Source organism: Biomphalaria glabrata, chromosome 14 (assembly GCF_947242115.1).
Source record: "Biomphalaria glabrata chromosome 14, xgBioGlab47.1, whole genome shotgun sequence".
Taxonomy (NCBI): Eukaryota; Metazoa; Mollusca; class Gastropoda; family Planorbidae; genus Biomphalaria; species Biomphalaria glabrata.
Genome location: NC_074724.1, coordinates 674,612 through 699,738, shown reverse-complemented (window position 1 = coordinate 699,738; position 25,127 = coordinate 674,612). Strand labels below are relative to the sequence as shown.

General features: G+C 35.2%; 1 protein-coding gene across 2 annotated transcripts in view; it reads right to left on the bottom strand.

Moving 5' to 3' along the window:
* The window catches only part of LOC106073578 (uncharacterized), a 33,276-nt gene extending 17,815 nt beyond the window's left edge, over positions 1-15,461 (bottom strand). Inside the window, exons 1-4 of one of the 2 annotated variants that reach the window (XM_056009867.1) lie at positions 15,370-15,448; positions 12,701-12,765; positions 8,142-10,305; positions 528-1,453 (exon numbers count right to left, since the gene is read on the bottom strand). In XM_056009867.1, coding sequence (XP_055865842.1) covers positions 528-1,453; positions 8,142-10,248 — 3,033 coding nt within the window. In that variant the 5' untranslated portion in view covers positions 10,249-10,305; positions 12,701-12,765; positions 15,370-15,448. Of the gene's footprint in view, positions 1-527; positions 1,454-8,141; positions 10,306-12,700; positions 12,766-15,369 lie in introns of both variants that reach the window. The other variant, XM_056009868.1, reaches the window with a different exon arrangement.
* Positions 15,462-25,127: the final 9,666 nt, after the last annotated feature.

The window sequence follows — 25,127 nt, the reverse complement described above, 5'->3', positions numbered from 1 at the left end:
TAGAATACTTCATTACTGGATATAAGTCAGCGGTTCTCAACCTTTTAAGCTCGGCGACCCCTTTTTACAGTCCCCCACTCTGCCGCGACCCCCCCCACACACACACACACATACGGCAATAGAAGAATAGACAATACCAATACATATTTTCAATGGTCTAAAGCGACCCCTGGCAAATGGTCAATCGACCCGCCAAGGGGGTCGCGACCCACAGATTGAGAACCCCTGATAAAAGTATACCAGGACTTGGACATTTTTAAACTTTGATGTTGCATGTAAGAAAATACTTGACTGCTGAGCTGAACTGAGCTGAGCTGGGCTGGGCTGGGCTGAACTGAACTGAACATTGGACATTGCCCAGAACAAAGTCTAATGGCCAAGTACTGCTGCCGCGCTTTGCTCCACTTGGTGTGAAAAGGATTAAGTAGGCCTAAGTCACATACCATCAGCAGTCATGAGCTTTAGAAAAGTACTATACATAAAATAGAACAGATTCTGGGATATGACAAACAAAGTAACACACTGACCTGTTCGGCTGGACTTAATTCTCTCTCATCTTCTTGCTGCTCATCTTCAAACTGACCGGGGTCTGTGACCTGTGACCCACCCTGGCCATTGTCCAGCCTTTTCTTCTTCAGTATTCCTTTCTTCGGCTTCTCCTTAACCTTGGGCTGTATGAAGATTTCGTTGAGTTTTTCTTTTTCCTCTTTGGTGACCTCATGTATTAGGCTGTAGCTTTTTGGGTGTGGCTTCCCATAATCCTCTTTGTTATTGTTGATGTAGTCATACTTGGGAGGAGTGGGCTGGACAGCCTCCATTGGAGCTTCTGTAACTTTTGGCCTGGCTTTGTTTATGTCATGCTCTGATTTACTGTAATTACTTCTGTCTGTATAGTCAATACTTTCCTGAACATTCAGTTTGTGGTCCATCTTCAAATTTTTCTGGCCATTTATCAGGTAATTGTTCTGGCCAGCATGAATTGAATGACCATTGGTCAAGCTACTGCTTGGTTGGCTTCTTTCTGTGTTGTCTCCCACCTCTACATACCTACTGCTCATCGTATCATAACCATGTGTTGGGTCAGTCTGTGGCTTGTAGAACCTGGGTTGGACCTGTGGATTTACCCGATGGTGATGCATGTCTTCATAATCAACATCATCATCATTCTCAAGATTAATGTTTTTCAAGCGGTCAGTAGCTGGCTGTTGTTTGTTATCCACAAACTCTTGTGGGAGTGGTGGTGGATTGCGAAATCCAACATTCGGTGGCTGCCTATCATAGTAATCATTTGGGTCAGCTTTGAATATCTCTACAAAAGCCCGAGCGGGGTCCTCAACAGAGGCGTAATCAAGGGAGTCCATCACAAAGTCCTGAGAACCACTATTTAAAGGCAGTGTAGGAATAGTGACCTCTTCAACTTTTCTGTTCCAATCTTGAATTTTCATTTGCAAGCCTGTGAATACAAGAAAAAAATAATAATTTGCTTAAAATATCATGAGAACAATTAAAATACGTAATGATTAAAACTTTTATTGTAAACCGAAACAGTTGAATAATGAGCTAATTTGCTTGATTTTACACCAGAAATAAGCACACACATTCAAGTTGGAATGAAAGTTCTTTTTTAATTATTTAAGTATAAATAATGAAAACAAATTCATTATAAAAGCCTGTAAATCAAAACAAACAAAATATTCAAGACGCAATGTGGCCTGTCTGCAATAGAAACCATACAAATTTATCATGTATGAAATGTTTAAAAAAAAAATTCTAGACTTTTCTTTTTTAAGCATAAAAGTTAATCATGTCCCCCACCATTAAAGTTGTTTTCAACTATATAATGAAACAATCTAGAGGTCATTTTGAAGGACCTACTACTAGTAAACACAGTATTTAACAAATAAAAATTACAATTTGTAAATAGAAAATCAAAATAAGTGAACAACATATATATTTTATGTGGCCAAAGTTGTACACCATAGAATAACTTAAACTTCAGAACATCGCTCAAGCACACACAATAACACTCAGTGCCTTATGATATTATGTAATCATCTTCTTTTTAAAGTAACATCTGTATTATAAAAGTTTAGAAGAAGCTTAGATAGCAAAGACAAACAGACACAAACACTCTTTTGTTCCCTTGGCAACCAAATCATTAAATAGAAACTATCTGATATAAACTTTTCACATGTAAATTATGAGTGAGACTGGTGTGAATGTACACTTTGGTTTCTTTTCAGTTATAATGTTTTTTGTTTGGTGTAATGCACAAATTGTAAGACAAATTTTCTTATGGATAATAAAGATTATTATTGTTATGATCATTATTATGCAATACAAACAATGAAGTGTCTAAGTCCCTGACCAGATGCCATTTAGTTAGAATGACTTCATGCATTTGAGTCAAATGTCACAATTTATGTTCATGCCAACATCAATTGGTAGAGTACTACTACTAATACTAGAAATGTTCACATGGGAACAACTGCCACTCATGCTGATCAGACAATAACTAATTAGCACATTTGTTTTTTAAGAGGTGACAGTAATTCAAGATTGGCATACTTTTTTTTATGGATAGAACTGAAAAATATTATTCAAATAATAACCCTAACCCTAACCCTAACCCTAAGTCCTACCACCAACATACCATTGCAGAGATGTTAATGTATTGATTAGTACAGTTTTCTTGACATAAACTATCTGAATGAAAAAAAAAATTTAATTGCTATCATACTTTTTTTTTGTATTTTTTTTTTTTTTTTTTTGCTATCATACTTTAAAAATAAGATGTTTCATGTATTATAATGCATTAGTATATATTTTAAAAATCCATTTTTTTTTTAAGTTAAAAGTTAAAGGTTTATTCTGGTAGTAACACATTTACATAATTATTTGATCACTTTTTTTTATTAAAATCACCTAAATCCAGCCACACATGATCTATCCATAGTTATTTTTTAATGTTATTGTTCTACAAAGGATATGGTTTATTTTGTGTCCAAAAGCTTCGCAGATAGGGATTTATTCATTCAATGTTTTTCTGGTAAAACAAAGAACCAACATATCCTGTAGCCAGCATTAAAAGTGTGACATCTGATTTTAAGTTTATATTGTAAGAAAATGACCACAGTATATTATATGTTTGAGCGAGTTATTAAATAGCTATTTGATTACTGAAAGTTAGTTGTCCTTTTTTCACTTTAAAGACGAAAGACTTTTTTAAAGATTAAATTTTATTTTCATTTTTTATGTTTTGGATGTTCCTTTAGAATTGAAGATTATTACATCCCAGCCCAATTATCCTGCAGAAATGCAGGTGATGACACTGGGCAGGATTCAAACCTGTGTACATTAAAATGACAGTCACTCAACCAGGCACTTGGTCAAGTTAATGTAAAATATACAGATAGATAAAAGTGATATTACCCTTACTCCAAGCAGAATCTGTTAATTATGTCCCCGGACATTATTGTCTCAGAATGTTTAATGTGAATTAAACCGTATCAAAGAAACAACAATAATAAACACCTAATTAAAAGCCAAACACCCAAGTTCTAAAACTTCAACAACTTAATCTATTGTTCAATGGACAACTGGTAGCTATGCAATCCTTGTTTTTACTAACAAAAACAAGGATCTGATTATCTTCTGAAACAAAAAGTTTTTTTTTTCTCAATATCACCAAGTCAAAAAAGAAATCCCTTGAGTAGTTCCCCTTGTGATCTGCAGCTGATAAGACATTGAGAAGTTAAAAAAACAATGTTGAAAATCAATACCGCACTTGAATGGTAATCTTTAATTAGTGGACCACACAGACACGCAAGGCTCTGTACATGACATAGACTTTCATGCACGGCAATTAGAGATATCATCAGAGATTATAATACATAGGTCAGGCTTTGCAACGCTATCTGGCCACAATGGAAATTACAGCAAAGATCGGATTCGCTTCTTAAACCTGACATACAGAGATCTAGCTGCAGGATTAGGATCTAAGTCATTGAAACCACAGACAAAACTTACTTGGGACAGTGTGCTACCTACAAGTTAATTAGAGAATTAGTTTTTAATGAGAGCATGGGGAGATAATCACTCCCTGACAATAATAGTTGTAATTACTCTATTGTTTCACAAACCTTTTCCTTAACAGGACACTTTGCACATTCAGAGTATTTCTTTAGAGAAATTAATTCACGTTTAGGCCTACTAGTTATTTATTCCAGTAGTTTGAGGAACACTTATTTAGTGTTTTGAGGGAGCACAGTTTGAGAAACACTGCTCTATTGTAAACAACAATTTTTAAAAGAAACCTCTTGTCAACAAAGTAATATTTCATTATTTTAAGTATTGTTTCATATAAGGAGTGGCAGTTTTCAGCTGGAGACTAAAATGTTGACTTTTGCTAACAATCAGTGAATGCTTTTATTGTTTAGACACATCTAGTAATCAATCAGTGAATGCTTTTATTGTTTAGACACATCTAGTAATCAATCAGTGAATGCTTTTATTGTTTAGACACATCTAGTAATCAATCAGTGAATGCTTTCATTGTTTAGACACATCTAGTAATCAATCAGTGAATGCTTTCATTGTTTAGACACATCTAGTAATCAATCAGTGAATGCTTTCATTGTTTAGACACATCTAGTAATCAATCAGCGAATGCTTTCATTGTTTAGACACATCTAGTAATCAATCAGCGAATGCTTTCATTGTTTAGACACATCTAGTAATCAATCAGTGAATGCTTTCATTGTTTAGATACATCTAGTAATCAATCAGTGAATGCTTTCATTGTTTAGACACATCTAGTAATCAATCAGTGAATGCTTTCATTGTTTAGACACATCTAGTAATCAATCAGTGAATGCTTTCATTGTTTAGATACATCTAGTAATCAATCAGTGAATGCTTTCATTGTTTAGACACATCTAGTAATCAATCAGTGAATGCTTTCAATGTTTAGACACATCTAGTAATCAATCAGCGAATGCCAATACTGCAGGCATGACAATGTTGTTATTATTATTATTATATAACTTTTGTATGGCGCAGTGAACATGCTCCTACAGCATACTCAGTGCACTCTGATCCGATGACTTTAAGGGGCGGTGGGTGGGGGTATTTGGGAGAAGGTTTCCGAGCTGACTTTAGGCGCTAACAACCCCGCTTGAGTCAATCTACCGTTCTATTTCCCTGTCAGCAAAGGCAACCAGACCCAAGCTCCCTTTGTTTAGGTAGCCAAGCGCTTTTGTCACTCAGTCACACTTCTTAGACTTTTCATTTATTCATATGATTCAGTATTTACTGAGGACACCATGCTAATGAAAATGATTAATTGAAAATACTGAGAACATATGCTAATGAAAAAGATTAATTGGAAATACTGAGAACACATGCTAATGAAACTGATTGATTGGAAATACTGAGAATACTTGCTAATGAAAATGATTGATTGGAAATACTGAGAACACATGCTAATGAAAATGATTAATTGGAAATACTGAGAACACATGCTAATGAAAATAATTAATTGGGAATACTGAGAACACATGCTAAGGAAAATGATTGATTGGAAATACTGAGAACAGATGCTAATGAAAATGATTAATTGGAAATACTGAGAACACATGCTAATGAGAATGAATGATTGGAAATACCGAGAACATATGCTAATCAAAATGATTGATTAGAGATACAAACACATGCAAATGAACAAATGATTGATTGGAGATAGCAAAGAATCTGGTGATAACTTAGCAGAATTTTTTTCTCCAGAAAGCCAGATTATTAAATTAAAGATGATGAGATATCCCCATAGGTAACTTATCTTATAAATTATAGACGCTACTTCAAAAGAGAAAATATTACATCCTATGTGTTTCATGTATCAATCTAGTCATGCATGTTAATCAGTGAGTTAAGTCACTGGTTTTCCTGGCTGATTAAGGCAAGCCATTCCATGCTCTAATAGCACTAGGGAAGAAGGAGTATTTGTATGAATCTGTCCTAGCATATAAAATAAGAAATGTGCCTTAATCTATGTATCTTTCTGAGTATTTTATTAGCTTTTGTATTTGTATGTTATGATTCATTTTTTATCTATTATGGCTACTTTTTTAAAAATCTTCTGTCCTGAAGCTTCTCTAAATTAGTGATTTTACTAATGCTGTTGTTATAGGATATTCATTTGTTATAAATTTCGCTGCTCTATTTTTCATCTGTTGTAGTTTCTTTATGTTTTCTTGAGCTGAGGGGTCCCAAACACAGGACTTGTTTTTTAATAGTAGTCTAACCAACATTAAAACATTTTATGTTTTATGTTCTTGTTTCATTTGTGAAAATTTCTTGCAATAAATCCTAATGTAAATAATAAAAAAGAAAAAAAAAGATGATAATATCTGTCCTAGTTGATCTCAACTCTGGCACCCTAGTGTCATCAAGCTCTGAGCTTGCACTTCTAACCAGTATCACACTTCTTTTTATCTAATACAGACGTTACTTCAAAAAAGAAGATGATTATGTCCTACGCGTCATGCATTCAGTCATGCATATTAACCAATGACTTAAATTCTGCCAAGTCACTGGTATTCCTGGCTAGCTCAGGCAACCCATTCCATGCTCTAATAGCACTAGGGAAGAAGGAGTATTTGTTTTTATTGTTCTATATATTATGCAATCGTCTGCAAATAATCTGACTTTTGTTGCTGAACTAATGCAATTTTGTAAATCGTTTATGTAAATTAAAAATAGTAGTGGACCTAAGACTGTTCCTTTATGTAAGCCTGAGTTTACTGTTATTGGTGTTGATTTAGAGCCATTTATTATTACAGTTTGTTCTCTCCCTATCAGAAAATCTTTCATCCACTGATGCAATGGACCATCAATGCCAAAATATTTTAATTATTTAAGCAAACTATGGTGGTGAACTTTATCAAAAGCTTTGGAAAAATCTAGTAAGATAGCATCTATTTGCTCACTGTTATCTAAACCTTTTGAAAAATCATCAATTAGTCCCATTAGTTGTGTTTCACACAACAGCCTATACTCTCTGATATAAGATTACCTTTATGCAGTTCATATTAATATATAAATATGAAATACAAGTTATTACTTTCAGAAACTATTTTGAATCAAGTTGTACTTTATTTAACAAATAATGTTATCACTTTATAGCAGAAGTCATTGTATCAGAGTTATGGAACTTTGATTGGTTTGAATTCTTTGTATAATGCTTTTTTATTGCAGTATATTCATATGTCTATGTAAAGAATAGGCCTATCTTTGGATAGCAAATATTTCAAATAATCATGTTTTAAAATAACTTTTGCATATTCCATCTTTCATTCTATGGTATGCTCAGTGCACTATGGTCCAACCTTTTTGTGAAGCTGTGAGGGAAGGGTACCTGCTTGGAGGTTTCTTTATGAGAAAGGATTTAAACTCAAACCCTATTGAGAAGGGATTTAAAGAAGGGATAGCTACAAGCCACTTAACCACACATTGTAAATATATTGTCATTGTTAATTGCTTGTATTAGAATTTATTTATTGACATAATAATCTAGAACCAAAATAATTTTTTTAGGTCAGGAATTGGGCTAGAATGTAATAATACATGTATACAAATTTAAAACCAAAATAATTTTTCTTTAGTTCAGAAATTTGAAGATGACAGTGATTTATAAATTGACTAGATGACATTTTATCCTGTAAAACTTGATAATTTAATAAAAGAACATTTTGAATATTATTTATGGATGTCAGATGCTAAAACTCAAAAGTAGAATTTAAATAGATTCTATTTCAACAGTATTGACTTGGTCACAAAAGTTTAAGTAAATTCAGTATTAAATATTGATACAATTTTTTACCCATCAATGTTGATATTTTAAAACCAAATCTTTTACAGTTTTCAGATATTCTTTCAGATTTGAAGATTATCCCATTCTAGCCCAAGCTTCCCACAGGACAACAGGAGGTGTCAGCAGGCACGGTTCAAACTGGGGACCATTGAGGGCACATACTAGGTAGCCATTGAACCAGGCTGACATCAACTAATCACTGTGAGATGGTTTGAAAAAAAAAAAAAAAAAAAAAGAGGCAGACAATGTATGGATCAAATGAACAGTTTACCTTGCTGGTAGGAGGTCTCTCTTTGTAGATCTTCTTCGTCTCTGGGGTCATAGGTCGGCCCAGTCGGAAGTGAAATGCCTCTAACTCTGGATGGTCTCTGCACAGGCTCTTTGAGATGTGACGGCGGCAAGGCTTGCTCAGTAAGTTGTGGATTATGATTAATAATACGCCCCTGTTGATTAATGCCAGGATTGCCGAGGTCAGCAGCAACATTTTGCCCACTAGATTGTTTCTTTGAAGTGATCTCTATGGCCTCGTTGGCCTCAGGGGCCATCTTGAGACCATAAGGATTAGACATGTAGCCAGGCTCTTTATTTTCCTGTGTCTTAGCAACAGGAAGTTTAGAATCACTGTACGTCACATGTTTGCCACCTGATAGTTTAGCACTTCCTGTGCCATGTCGAGCCTGACCTTGGATGGCAGCCATGTCCAGTTCCCTGTAGGTGTCCTCTTCTTCATCTCCGTCCAGCCGGCTACTCACCAGCCGGTACTGTGTCTCATCATCGTCCGAGAATGTCGGGGAGGTGACATACACCCTGTTTGACGTGGACGGCCCCCTCATGGAATGATGCACGCTGGAAGCCGTTTTTGCCGTTGGTTGTGGATTAAGCTTGGCTTGACTTTGGTGGGATAATCTCCCTGTTGTGTGGGTAGAGGATGACCTTGACTTTCTTGGGTCTGATTTTAGAATAAAGATTGGTTTATCGGGTGTGACAGAAGGAAAAAATTTATCAGTTTGTTTAATTGATAAAGAAGAATCTTCTTTTGTCACCGAGAGTTTTCTAGCATCAGGGAGAGGTAACTGTTTTTCATGTTCATTTACAGGAACAAGACTTATCTCTCTTGATAATAGATTGTCTGGCGAATCTGAGTCTCTTTCAATTGTTTTTGCTGCTTGTGAAAAAAGCTTTTCAGTTTCACTGTCCTCAAGGGAATCAGCAATTAAACCTTGACCCTGACTTTTATCTACCACATTATCATCATCAGCTTCAACATCTACAGAAGCATTCTCAAGGCTGTCTTTCACAAAGTCAAGGCTATCAGCTTCAAACCCACCAGAGACGTCTGGTCGACGGTTCAAAGAGCTGGCAGTAGATCGTTTGGCAGCGTCGCCTTGAGGTTTGAGCCGATGAGATGAGTAAGGAGTAGTAAGGCTAGAGCCAGGCTTGGGAGGGGAATGATTTTCAAAAGAAGCTGGGGGTTTTGAATTGGGTTTGAAGTTGTCTCTAGGTGTAGCAGTTTCTATAGGAGTCGGAGTTTTCTTAACAATCAAAGATTCAGGCAGCGGATTTTGAGCAGGACTTAGACTCTTGAAAGGAGAATTCCCAGCATTAGTGTTAGCATCTAAAAGAGTTTCTGATTCATATGCATCTGATTGGTTAGTGTCACTTAGTTTCTCAATGATATGGGAACCAACAGAAGTCTTGGCTGATGACTTTGCACCTCTGGGATGTGGCGTACCTCTACCAGATCTTGTCAGAACAGCCGGAGGGCTAGTAAATGTAGGTGTATCAGTATCCCCACTTTCCGGAAACTCATCAGGAAGTGTAGGTTGGGGGCTACTCTCATAATCTGAGTTGCGAGACTCCCTAGAGGGGCTCTTAAGGGCTGCGAGCTCTGAGCTCGATGACCCTAGGGTGTCCCGGTCAGGATCGGCTAAGTCAGACAGGATGATATCTTTCTCCTCCTCGCTGTCTACATCGGACAAAATCTTGTCAGCCTCACTGGAATGATCCGGTTTTTCAAAGTTTATCTTTTTAATGTAATCAGTAGATTCACCTAGTCTTTGTTTATTAAACGTGTTCTTAACGAAAGATAAATTATTGGATTGTCTTTCATGTAAGTTTTCTTTCTCATTTGACTGTGGTAGTGAATGGTCTTTAGAATTAGAATTTTTCGTATGGAAGTTTATTTTATCATGTTTTTTATTTGTTTCTCTATTATTTTTGACATACAGAGATTTGTTGTCCTTTGTTTGTTTTGTAGGTAAACTCAAGATACTTTGTCCTTTGCTTAAATTTATTTGGTTGTCTGTTTCTGAATGAGTTTCTTTAAAAAGTTGAACTGCTTTGTTTTGTCCGCTGTATAGTCCAGTCCTATGGCTCATGATAATTTAAAAATGGCCATGCCCATACACCACCCTACCTTCAGATTAAAGGTCCACCTACAGAAAGAAAAAAAAAAGAAAAATTTTATTAATCATGCATTTTTAAATAACTAAAAAAATTACAAACAAAACTAACATTTAGATACAAGAAATAAAGATGCTTTACTAAGGCAACAGTGGAGAAAAGTTATTACTTTTAACAAATGTGATTGGCAGAGACTTGAAAAATCTTAACAAATAAAGAGATCAGCATGAATTTGAATGCTAAGTTTGGACTAGGAAGTAAACTATCTTCAACTTTGAAGAAACATTCGAAACATGTAAAACATTTTACAAAACATTTTTACAAACCTAATTAAATTAAGTTTATACTACACGTAAGTTTAGACTAGAATCTATAATTGTCAGGAGATGTCTTTAATGTCTGTTTCAAAAATGGAATCAAATGACTACTCTAAGCTTAATTACTAGATCTTAAAAAAAAAGACTTTAAAACTAGAACATAAAAAATCTGTCCATTAAAATTACAAATTTCCAAATACAAAACTGTAAATACTAAATAAATATTAGCATATGATTATGAAACAAAGTAAAAATAAAGGATGCTAAATACAAATTAAAAAATAATAAACAGTATTGTATCTGCATGCACAACTAGATCTATATAAAGCCTCATCTTCAATTACAAAGATTAAAGAGAAATACAGTTTGCAGATTTAAGGGATAGAGCAGGGGACTCTACAAGAAGGGGGCCTCCAGAAAGAGTAAAAAATCTATATTTCGATGGATCAGAAACTTGTACGTTTTTGTTCTATAGTATTTCTTCCATATTTTACCAACAATACTTTAAATCTTACAGGTGGTAACACTATCATGTTTTAAAAGTGTTATAGCGAGCCAGGCGGGGCTATAGCTCAGGGGACTATACAAGAATGGGGCCTCCAGAAAGAGTAAAAAATCTATATTTCGATGGATCAGAAACTTTGAAGTTTTTGTTATTTTGTATTTCTTCCATATTTTTACCAACAATACTAAATCTTACAGGTGGTAACACTATCATGGTTTAAAAGTGTTATAGTGAGCTTGTATTCTTGTAATATATGGGAAATGCTGCATTCCTTATTAATCTTTGGACTCAAATACAAGCCTTATTTTTATTCTTGTAATTTACTTTGGATAAATCAAATACATTGTGTAAACCATAAAAACGCATAAAATAATTTTATTTTTTAATGAATGAAAATTAAATTAAATATACAAGCACTTTTTTTTATAATATGATGTAATTTAGATATTAATATTGTTAATTAATAAGTGGATTTTCAAAAAAGTGTAGGACCTACACAAAAATTTTGCTCCGGGGCCTCTACATACTTAAATCAGGCCCTGATAGTATTGTGCATGACTATGCATTCTAAGCATAATAATTAAGGTGGTGCTGACCTAAATAATGCTGTAAATTTATCTAGCCTTTTTTATTTGGAAAGACTATTAAATAATGTCAAATCTGCAACACTATCGATACCATATTTAGAAGGTTAAATGTTTAAATCAGCGGTTCTCAACCTTTTAAGCCCGGCGACCCCTTTTTACAATCCCCCACTCTGCCGCGACCCCCCTCCCTACACACACACATACAGCAATAGAAGAGTAGACAATAACAATCCATATTTTCGATGGTTTAAGCTGACCCCTGGCAAATGGTCATTCGACCCCCAATTGGGTCACGACCCACAGGTTGAGAGACCCTGGTTTAAATGGTTGTAGATAAGAATTAAACTTAGATATTTTTAAACTAAATCCTACACCACTTAGGATAATTTTATTTAACAATATACATAGTTACTAAAATTGTTAGTGACATTTTGTGTATACACATATAGATAATATAATCATAATGGTACAAAGATGGAAACTACTTAGCATGCAAGAGATCAAGAAATAAGGACTAGAAGCAATGAACTAATAGCGTCTCCTTTACAGGGTGAATTTGAAGTCCTCTATCCTTCACTAGGAAAAATTCCTGTTACACTACAGATGTGTTTAGATTCCTCTGAATATTAAAGAATTTGATTCATTTAGTAAAGCTGTATACTTTTTTTTTTCATTTACATTATAATCATTCACACAGTAGTGTTTTGTTTTAATTTTGTGAGTCCTGAAGGTCCAAGAAAATACTCAAGTCAAAGAAATTTCTAAAATTTTGCAAATGTATGTTTTTGTTAGAATTATTGTTCATTAATGCAGAATTTTTCAACATATAGAATCAAAGCATGATTAAAATGACAGCCAGTCAATAGGTGTGTTAAAGTTGCCTTCTCTAAGCAAGATTCCAGCACTTTATCCATCTTGCAAGAAAGAATCTATAATGAATAGGACTTTGGTATCACCCTGTACAAGCTGCCTACAGCAGTGATTTACTAAACTACCAATATGAGTACATTAGACTTACTATGGAGATTGTGAAGATTTATCTATAGGCCTACTACCAGAATAGACCAATCTGATATGCTGAAACTTGGAGAAATAATTTTGATTTATAAACATTGCAAACAGTAAGCTAGATTTACATACTAAAGTTAGAAAGCCTCCATGACTCCTCAAATAGAAATAGTAAAAAAACTATGAGCGAAAACAATTTAATTGAACTAGAAGTCTGACATATCTGTAGGAGACAAGTATTATTTATAAAGCACTATATTAATGGAACCTCTTACATGTTTGATTTTGCCCCTTTGCTTTTTACTGATAATGAAACATGCTTAGAAAGTATTGCTCCATTAAAAGATCATAATGGCTTAGAGAACTTTACTGATAAAATGTTGGCATTAATTTGAAGCTTTTTTACTATTATTTTTACCTCCGAAACAAGAATGGTATGTTTTTTCTCAGGTATATCAAAAGAGATGACCACCTCATATGTGTAATGCAATACAATGCAATAGTTGATCATACTGCTCTTCTATATTAAACTTCCCTTTACGTCAATCAGATGAGCTCTATTTCTGCTTTTAGCTATAGTATTCAGTCCATAACATGCAAGCCGAAAAGAAGAAAGTAAAAAAAGGTCATCCGTGTATAACATTACATCACGTCTTCTTAGAAGACCTACAATGTCCGGGCACTAACTGGGAAAAGGCTGTGGAAATACCATATGACTAATTGATGTGGAAAAAGCTTGATGTCTTTTGTGCCAAACAGTGTTGGAGGACCAAAGTCTAAGTTCAAAATCTAAAACATAGTATCCCATTTCTAAAAGAATAAACAAATCATTATATTCATTCTGAACAAAATATGTTTGAATGCTTAGAATCTCAAAAATTAGATCATTGCGGCATTTTCTTTGTGCATAATGTTATTGTTCACTGCTGAAGTATATCTGAAACTTTTATAAGTATAGCTTATATAGCTTGAATAGGTACAGATGATATTATATTTATTACAATATAAGATATAGATCTAGAAGATTTCAATGCATCTATATTGTATTATATAGATATACACATCTAATTCTAGACTAGCTGTAGATATATACTGTCATTCATCCTTTTTATTATTAACACATGCAATATATTAATCTAGGATCTAGATCAAATGATGATCTAAAGTATGGGTATATTCTATCATAGGATAATGGTAACACAAACCCAGTTGCGACCTGCACATTTTGCCACATCTGATGCAGACAAATCTATAATCTGCGGGGGTCTATATAAACTTTCTTTATTTCTTCTGCACCTGTCTAATATATATAGGGCTTTTCTCTGGGCCTCAAATGTGTATCCTATGGCCTTTGTGAGAGCTCTCCAACTGAGGCCAGCGGCTGCTAACTGCTTTCCTCAATACCAGTGAGGGTAAAATAGTACCTGAGTTTAGGCCCCTATCTTATAAAATCTACTCAGTGCCAAATATCACCATAAATGAACACCTCACAAATGTGATAAAATATCTTGGACGCACAGTATCCAATGACGTATCGCTTTCAAGAAAAGTGTATGGCTGCGTAGGAATATTAAAAACATATAAAACAAACATTTTTACAAAAAAAATTTGCAAGTTCATAATCATCTTGTTAAGGCAAGTAGTGCCTTTGGCTGAATAAATCACTTCAGCAGCCTATAAAAATCAAGTGTCTACTAAGCAGTGGTTCTCACTACACTTCTGTATCATAGCATAATCATTTCATAAATATATATATATAAATAAATATTATTCATGATAGACACTAAACATGCAAGATGTCAGTTTGTTTGATATGTTTCAGATGTTCCCTCAGTTTTGAGTATTATTACATGCTCAGACCCTTAGCAGGATTTCAGGGGATGACAGTAGTTGGGGTTCATACATGGGACCATCAATATCATTGAAAATCAGTACAGAGCATATACCATAGTGTAACCATAGGACCATGCAGCCATCCATCATATTAGAATAATTAGATATAATATTAATAATCATAGTTTTGATAGTAATGATAGTTTGTAGCTTGAATGTTTGAATAGAAAGCAGGAAACCCCATATTTATATTTAGAACTATGTTCTCATTTTATTTTAAATTAAAATGGTCTGTCAAGATAAGATTTAAGTCAAACTCAAAATGCAAACTTGAATATTTAAATTTTAACAAGAAGAATAGTGAATAGTGAAGTGATGGTAATCTGTGAATTATTAAGAGAATACCCAACAATGTAGTAGATTTTGATCTAGATCTATCTAGATCTAGACTCTATATTTAGATGTCTAGAGTAAGACTAGAGTCTAGATCTTTATTTCGATTGGGTTTTAAATTTAAATGTGACAAAAAAATAATTTCAAGTCCAAATGTTGGGAAATGAAGCTAAGACCTAAGTTTTAGGTAAGACTGTCTTGGGTCTTGCGTTCTTGAGTTCAAACTATTCAAATTGTCAGTCTGTGTCTCAATTTCTCAGAGTCACACTCACAATCAGAGTGTCAACAGGACAACCAAGACAGTCTTAGACAGAGATTTCAAGATTATGTAGAAGTCAAAGTGTGTTGAGAAAACTAGATCTAGTCTTGATCTACCTTTTCTACTAAAATTTCTAAATGTCTAAATGTTTATTAGAAGTTTGGTGTAAGTAAAAGATTTAAAATTGAACTCACTTTCTTAATGTAAACATTTTACGTAGTCAATGGCACTAAATCTATGGAAGCCGGAAATAGATCTAGCAGCTTTAAAGCATCTACCATGGTTACTATAACATTTTCTGCAGAGCTCTTCTTCTTCGTGTCACTGGCCTATATAAGCTTTTATTATTATTTTAACCACACAGTAAAATAAATTGTGATTGAACGCTTATAGGCATGTGTAAAAAATTAACCTTTACCAACAGATGACCTACTAGAATGAAGATCTATAATTATGTAAGTCATAAATAATCAAGTAGCGCTGAACGTGGTAATAGACTGTCTTCAGTTATAGTAGTTTAATCAATACCTATATAAAACAACGATTTGGCTTGGACTGCACTAGTGACATAGAAGAGTTGATCTCAGATGGATCTGCGTACCCTATAAAGAAAAACTTGCATTTTTCTTTAATCTCGGAATTACTATGGACAATTATTTATCATTATTGTATTATTTTAAATAAATATAATGATTGTTTTTAAAAGGGTATCTGTTAAATATTTAATATAGGAACGTCTAATTAAAAAGAATCAAAATGCGCGAGTTTACGAATTACGTCATAAATACATCCAGATGTTGGTAAAGGTTAAAGTGAAGCAAGCCGGACACCAGGTCAGTCAACAGGATACCCTAGTGCAGGGGTTCTCAACCTGTGGGTCTCGACCCCCTTGGTTGGCAATTTTTTCATCGGAATTTTTTTCTCTTTTGTTTCTAATGTGTTATAACAAGCTTATTTGTACCATAGTGGATATAGATTTACATTAGTGGTGATAATAGCAGGGGACATTACTCAAATTACGTGTAGGCCTACATTATTACCAAACAAAGTATGAAACAATCGTCAAGGAAAAAAAAAGCTGGGGTAACAAATATAAACACGACCTACTGGCAGAAGTTACAGAGGTCAGTTTGAGTGAATGTATCCTCCTTGTTGGAAAGTAGACAGAATGGGTTTTTTTTTTATTGGTTCTTCTTTGTTGTTGTTTTTTTTTTTAATATTTGTCATTCAAAACTAGATGCTGCGGACCACATCTCTGTTGTTGCAGAATACATTTTTCCACAAATGAATGTACTGTCCACCAATGCGTCGAAACAGCATTGCGGGATCAAACATTTCTTTTGGTGAAGTTCTAATCACATCAATAATACGCCGTAAATTCATTATGGACCAACTCATGAACAAAAGAAAGTTAATAAAAGAAAAGGGAATTTGGTATAGTTTTACTTCAATAGTTCAAGCAGGAATTCAGAGACCACTATGCAGCATTTGTAATGAAGTTCTCTCTGACGCATGTAATGAGGCCAAAAAAACGACTAGCTTTGCCGATAACGACATCGAGTAGTTTAGTTTTAAATCCTGATGAAACTCAGACTTGACTCAGATGGCAAGTACCATAATTAAAACATATTAGCCTATGAAGCTTCTAATTCCCAGAGTTCTGAAACCTCACACCATTACCAAGGAGTTATTGTCAGCGGCCAAAGACATTGCTCGTTATGACTGGAGCCAAATTTATTAATAAATTTAGTGCAATTTGCATACCTAATGACACTATTCACAAGAAATTAGTTGACAAGTCTTCTGATATTAAGGAAATAATGTCTTCTTTTACAATATTTAGCATCCAGCTTGATGAATTCAAAGGCTTTGCAGATTGTAGATGGATTACTAGTTGCGGTATACTTAAGATGTATACATAATGGCGAGTTTAAAGATTAGTCTCTATGCAAAACCTTTATAAACGACCACTATAGCGAGTGATGTAACTGACAAAGCTAGTTAAATTTGAAAAAGTAAAAGACCTCTTGGAAAAATATTTGTGGTGTCTGCGCAGATGGTGTTCTAAGTATGCTTGGATGTAGGTCTGGATGTCAATGTTTGGTACAGAATGAGTAACTATAAGAGTACACTGTAACTCATTGTATGATTCATCGACATAGATTAGCAACGTCAATAGCAATGCATCTAAATATTACTCTTCAATGTCAGTTACACAATTTCGGATCTTCTTCCTCGTTCTCATTGTTATGTTGGAGCGTTCATATGACTAGACCAATACATGAGATGAACTGTGCAGTGGTTTCCAAATCAGGGAGCTCTCCATGTAGTTTTCTTTCTATTGGGGTGTTTTGGGGCCAGTGTCTTATATGGACCTCTTGGTCAAGAGAGCAGTTTTGGATTAATTGTCAGCAGTCATTCTGTTCTAGATAAGATTTTTTCTAGACTTCCTTCTCCATTTCCAACATTGAATGTTTATGAAACATATTTTTTTCTGCCTGTCAGTTATCAAGTCTATATAGGCTACAGAAATAAACTTGATTTGAATTCCTAATCTATAGTGAAATAAAAACAAGCTCAACCATCGCACTAACTTTGGTGTGTTTGAAAATACTGTCCCAACGTTTTCCATGATAAGTAATACTTTTTAAATTGTAAACTATGTGAATATTATAAACATGCAATGAAAAGTAAATAAATAAAAATCATACAATCTGCTTTTTTTAAAAATGAAATCAAATTTTTTTTACACTAAATAAATAGGATACGTTTGTAACAATTAAATTAACATCATGGATATTAGTTCTATACATTTTGATAACCATTTTATATCATTAGCTAAATCACATTGACCTAGACCTATGACTAAAAAAAAATTACGGTTGGGGGTCGCATCCTATTGACAAATAGTATTAGGGGGTTGCAGATCTAAAAAGGTTGAGAACCGCTGCCCTGGTGTGTCACAATACCATGTGAACTTTTTTTTTTCTCTTGTGTGTATGCGTTTCGGCTGTGGACGAGCTAAAAAAAAAAAGATAAAATTAGATATTTGTTCTCTCTTTTTTTTTTTCTTAATTCCTAATTTTGACCCCTTATCTTATCTTATAAAAATTACAGTAGTTCCTTCAAAACAGAAGATAGTTACGCCCATAGACATAAATAAATATAGACTGGAAAAAGGATGTAACTTCATGTAACTTGAAAACATGTATATCTATTGTATTCGGATTTCCGAATTATGAAAAGTTGCATGATCTTCATTCTTAGAGATTAAACAAATCTACATTGCCTCCTTATATACAATATATATAGGTGTGTATCAAAGTTCAAAAAGCACTTTTATACTGCTCATAAATGCTTTATAATAAAGTACACAAAATTGCAAGTCACAAATTTTCGTTTCATAAAACTCTTTATCGGCCAGTCTATATTTATTTATGTCTATGGTTACGCCCTATGCGTATCACTGAGTCTAGTCGTGAATGATAAATAGAGACTTAAACTTAAGTCCAAGCTGATTTAGACAACCATATGCTCTAAAGGCACTATGGGGAAAATAAAAAAAACTTTTACGAATTCTCGCTAGCAGATGGAATAAATGTTCTTTATTTTCGTGTCTTTCTGTGTGTTTTATGGCCCTTGATTATCTCTCTCTCCGTAAATATTGTTTCACGTTTTGGAAGGAATTCTTCATTTTGCTCATTACTATTTCACTTCCCTGTTATGATTGGGCTTTACTAGCTTTGTTGTTTGTTATCAGAAAATGTTGTATTTGGTATAGAATTAAAGGGAAATGCATGCTCTATTTACATAATTCAAAGCTAAGTTTTAAAAAAGTAAACATTAATTTAATTTAATGACATTTAATTTAATTTGCACTACTCGGGGCTACAAATAAATGCATTCAAGAAATGACGGAGAGCCTAGACAGAGAGGCACCCAAAATTGGCCTCCGCATAAACTTGGATAAGACTAAAATTATGCGAGTGGGATATAAGGCAAAGGGTGTCCCCGTCAGACTTGGCGAGTCAAAGCTTGAAGAGCTGGACAAGTTCACGTACCTTGGCAGCATCATAACAAATGATGGAGATGCTTACCATGATGTAGCGTGCCGAATAGGAAAGGCAGGGAGCATTTTCCAAAGGCTGCAGCCTATTTGGACTAGCCAAGCCATTGGACTCGAGACAAAAATACACCTTCTCAACACAATCGTCATTCCAACTGCTACATATGCATGTGAGACGTGGAAGTCATCTGTCAAAATTGAGAAAAGACTAAATGTGGCTCAACAGAGATGGCTGAGACGGATTTTAGGAGTCAGTTACACAGACCGGATCTCAAACAAGGAAATCCTTTGCCGAACTGGGAGTCGAACACTTAGTGAGGTTGTGACTGAGCGTCGCATGAGGTTTGCGGGACATGTTCTACGTCAAAATGAATTACGCACACCAAGAGTTGCGATAACATGGAAGCCAAAACGAGGAAAGCGCAAACAGGGACGTCCTCGTATTACCTGGCGACACACCTTCATGGAGGACCTCAGAACAGTGGACACCAGATGGGAAGAGGCTTCAGACATTGCCAGTGACAGATCATTATGGAGACAGCTTGCCGCCCAATGCGCCGAACGGCGCGGGAGGACCTAAGTCTAAGTCTAAGTAAGTAATTTAATGAGGTCAAAACCAACGATGGTATCGTCGATTGGGAGAGAAAGAGTTAAATTTATGGTAGGCCTTTACAATTTTTACAGTCTACCACCGAATGACCATGATGGTGTGCAAACATCTTTGGTGAAAGTGTTCGTCTTATAATGTCTTATATATATATATATATATATATATATATATATATATATATATATATATATATATACGTTACTAGTGCTTAATGTGATCACCAGGGGCGGACTGGCTATGAACATTCGGGCAAATGCCTGGTGGGCTGGTAGGGCCACCAGATAGCGCATGAATGCCAGTAAATGGTTTTAAGATTGTATAATTTTCTCTTTCAAAGCAACACTTTGAACGTCGCAATTAAAAAAAAAAAGCATTGCCGTAAATACCCTACATCTGTATGCCTATATAGTGCTTCTAGTAGACGTCAATTCCGTATGCATACTAACTAAACCATAAACAAGAAACCTAAGGCCTTTATTTCTTATAGAGATCGACGTTAGTGTGAATCTATTCGGATGAATCTATAAAGGGACCAAACAAAAAAGTCCCAAATGTTATAAATGACATTCCGGTCACATACGAATTCTGAATGGTTTGGTGGAGTTGTCTCCTGATCTCGAGTTGTCTACGAACTCACAATTATTATCTTAGACAGTGTAGCTATGCGTTGACTGGAATCAAAGTACAAAAGACTCGAAAATAGAAGGAGCAGAAAAAAAGTCAGATAAAAAGCAACTATTGCTGGATTCCTGTATAAAAAAAAATAATTAAAATTAATCATGTTTTCTCACAAGCACTAGAGATTCACTAGAGATTCACCAACGTTATGATGACAGCATGTAGGTACAGGCTCACCCAAACCAAGATGACAAAGATATAGACTTAAGTGGAAATACAAAGAGGCTTTGCTAAAATATGAAACAATTTTGACAACAATTTTTTTTTTACTGATAGCTAGAATAGTTAATTACCCTCAAACAAGTGGGCTTAATGTTCTGTTGTGTGTGTAGCCAGCTCTAAAATACAGACAGTCTAACTAGGTTTCAAAGTTATTGAGATATATGACCTTGTGAGTAACGTTTCGTCCTTGCGTTCAACAGGGCAGACGATGTTAAGGTCATCTGTTTCTTTGGCCAATGGTTAACTATATGGGTGTCATGTGGCCAGCACAATGACCTAACGCATTTTCTTTTTCCAACTAAAGTCAGGTACCCGTTAGAGTTGGTTGGACTAGGGGGGGGCGTCCTAAAATTCCCGAAATCCAAAATCCTAGTCTTCATCAAGATTTTAACCCAATATCCCAAGTTTAACGACTTAGTCACCACGCCCCATGACCTTGTTAGATGGGCAGTTAAATGATGGAGGATGAAGTGGTATATTTGTACATTAATGTCCATTTGCCTGATAAAATGGTGAGGAGTGAAACGTAATCATAAACAATATGTCCGTTGATGGAGGATCTTTAGATGACTTGAATATGAATGTCGAGACCATGTATTTGTAAATGTATATGGTAGCAGGAATTTATTCACATTAAGATATTCCCCATTCCTAGTGTTATTCTTTCTTCGCTTAGTAATAGCGCTTATCAGATAGTTTCAAAATCATCTAATAAAATTATTCATATAGCTAACTACTTTCAATAAATTATTAAATTTTACACAATGCTGTCGAGGACAGGTGTAACTGGATGCCCATGATGTAGCATAGAATTTGTGGGCCGGATTGTATAGAAATGTCCGAGCCGATTTTGACACCCAGTCCGCCCCTGGTGGTCACCGCCGGCGACACGGACACATCTGAATGAAAACGTACCTTAGAGATGGATTGATTGAAGGGGTGCTTAAAACGCTGTTCTCGGCACTTGGCCTAACAGCTCCCCTGATCTCACTGTGTGCGGCTGTTTCCTGTAGGGGTTGTCAGGGGCAAGTAAGCGAGAGTGAATGTGTTATTTCTTGTTTGCTATCCAGGTATGAAAGAGTTGTATCCCTTTGTTTATATCGCCACTATGAATGTGGACAGTATAAATGTGATGTTTTTGAATGTTTAGTTTTCCTTGTATGAGAAAGAGAGTTAGAGAGTTTAGTTGCCGACTTGTTTTCTGGAAGATGACCGGTCTTTATGAGCCGTCACGGAGTTTTCTATAGTTATTAAACTTGTTATTTCCTGGAGAGTTGTAGTTATTTGTGGTTCATTTTGTGTATATTCCTATGTTAATTAGTGTGTATTTTAGATCTGCACTGACCCATATTATAATTTGTTTTATTATCCCTCTGTTGATCCTTTTTTTTAGCATATTAGCAGCTGATGTAAGAAGTACATCCTTTAATACAGTGGCGTAACTAGGGTAGTGGGAGGAGGGGGGAGAATTTGAAAATCCCCCCGGGCCCCCACTTGATAGGGGCCTCCAAATGAGTTTTTTTACATTTAAAATTAAATATTACGCAAAATGTAGGGGCCCTCAAAGAGGTCAAGCCACCCTGGGCCTAAACGAAGAAAAGTTCCAAGCTACGCCTCTGCTTTAATAATAGTTCTCTTGTCCTAAAATAAAAGTTCAAAGGTCGATATTATTTTAAATTCAAATACCGTATTTTTTCATTGGTTTACATGTCAAGATATGCTGTTGCCTCACGCAATATGAGATTATTATGGCAGTTGGCAACACAGAGAGAGAGAGAGAGAGAAAGAGAGGGAGAAATAAACCGACACACGACAGACAGACAGAGAGAAGGAAATAAGTAGGAGACCTAAAACCCAAGGCGAAGACGATGCAGTAGTGAAATATTAATTACTTTTTAATGTAGAAAATGACAGAAAAAAAAATTAAACAGACCTATAGTGAAAGATATAAACCAATATACCATTAGAGTACATTATATAAGACAAAGTCAATTTTCTCATTAAAAAAAAAAAAGAAAGGGTGGATTTATATTCTCGTCTGCTTCTATTATAAAGAGTTATGTTCCCTTGCGTTCCCCGAAACACGCAATTCTCTACTAATAGGTGCAATTAGCCAACATTAACCAGCCAATTTTATGAACTTACCATGTTTAATAAATACTTAAACTTGATGGCTTTGATTGATCGAGGCCCTGTTGAAGACAAGAAAAAAAAATGTAGGTGGAAGGGAGTTAATAGCTGGTTCTTCAAAGAAAGTCATTAGATCACTTCAGAACAATTCATAACAACACCTTTGTATTAAAGTCTTTATATTTCACGTGTAATAGATACTGTATGCTAAGTTAAAATAGTTCTTATGGGTTTTTGTGAAAGAATTGCTTTTGATACAATGCAGTAAGGTTCTATAATGATTATAAATAATTGCCTATATGCTGAATATATCTGAATATATCTACCTTCCATTTAAACAAAGGAAGGAGTAACTTCAACTTTATTAAAAGATAATTTCGTTCTACGCGTATCCAACTGTTCATCTATTACGGTTATTGTAGGTTAATTAGAGTTAAAACTCTTTGCAAGCTCGAGCAATGAAGAATCTAAAGCCTGTGATAGTAAGTGTATGTGTTTTGAGTGGCTGGTAGTGCAGTGTGTCCGTGCCTGTGTATGAAATGACCAGTGGACCTTGAGTGTATAAGGTTGAGTGAACAGCAGTGTGTCAGGACTGTGTGTAAAAGGAGGTCAGTTTAGAGAACAAGTGGCTGGAGTAAATAGCATAAATAGAGACTAATAAAAATCATTGTGTTTAATGAAGCTCATGTTGGTTTAGTGTCTATTACAAAGCCGTCAGTTTATGCAGCCTTACACAGAATGGATAACTAAAGGCCTAATTGAGTAATGAATAATCCAGAGAGAATGATACTCTAAGCCTATCACAAGCTGTTTGGGACTCGAAAAGACCTTTCTTCAGGGAACAGTACCAGGAAAAAGAAGAAGAGGCAGACAGAGAAAGCGATGGGAAGACAACATCAAAGAAAGAACGGGCCTGCCATTGAACGATGTTTTAACTAAAGCAAAAGACAGAGGGAAGTGGAGAAAGACGGTTGACAAATCTTGAGTGGTGCCCCAACGGTCCAACAGACTAAGGGATAGGTAAAGGTAATGAAGGCTTACAGAGAATGGAGTGGATAAATAAAGGCCTAAGTTTACGCACTGTGGATGGCAGCGGACAGGATATGAATCCGCGACTATATCGAGGCAACCAAACAAAAGTCCAACGAGTTTTCCAGTTACAAATTCGTTCCCAACAAATACTAGCTAATGCTATAGAACAGGGGTGGGCAAATTACGACATGAGTTATACTTAAGTGTTATACTTAATTTTATTCAGTAATAGTGCTTATTAAATAGTTATATGCGGCCCTCCATACACCGAATTATTTTAATGCGGCCCTCGATAGAAAAAGGTTGCACACCCCTGCTATAGAATAATCATCACTGTATTCCCCTTCCCCTCTTTTCTGAGTCTGTTTTTCTTTTTTTAAAAAAAATTATAACTTGAATTACTATAGTTGCAAAAGTTTCAAAGCCTTATCCAAGCAAGCTACTTTCACGGGTCTTTTTCTCCTTTTGACTCCCCTACAGGATGGCTACAAGGTCGTGCGGTATTCTCGCTGGACTGTCTTTGGGTTGTCTTGATGGTACCGGGTTTATTATAATTCATACCCTGCCCGACCTGCGGGGGTTTTGGACTGCGGGGGTTTTGGCCTGCGGGGGTTTTAACTAGGAAATAGATTTCCCTTCAACTCTGAAGGATGATACATACATATTAGACATAAATGAACAACAGCAGCACCAGGGACCAAGTTTTTAAATGAGAGAAAGTAGTGAATTAAATGCGACGAAAATAAGGGACCGTGCCGACCAAGACTCGAACCTGTGACCCTGGAATCGACAACACCGCCTAGCGATAACGCACTATGCGAACCTCTAGACCATCGGAATGTCAAAAAAAACAAACATTCTTCTGATCCAGAGCCATTTCGCCCGTATGCAAATTACCATTATGTCTAATATGCATGTATCATCATTTGTTTCAGCCCCTAGCTTCACTTCTATATTTTCAACTCTGAAGGAACATCAGAAACATGTCAAACATCAGAAACATGTCAAACATCAGAAACATGTCAAACATCAGAAACATGTCAAACATCAGAAACATGTCAAACATCAGAAACATGTCAAACATCAGAAACATGTCAAACATCAGAAACATGTCAAACATCAGAAACATGTAAAAACCTTTTTACAACAAACAATCTTTTTTGCTTGTTTGAAACTAAGCTTTTCGCTATAATAAACAGATGCCGTTTTATTCG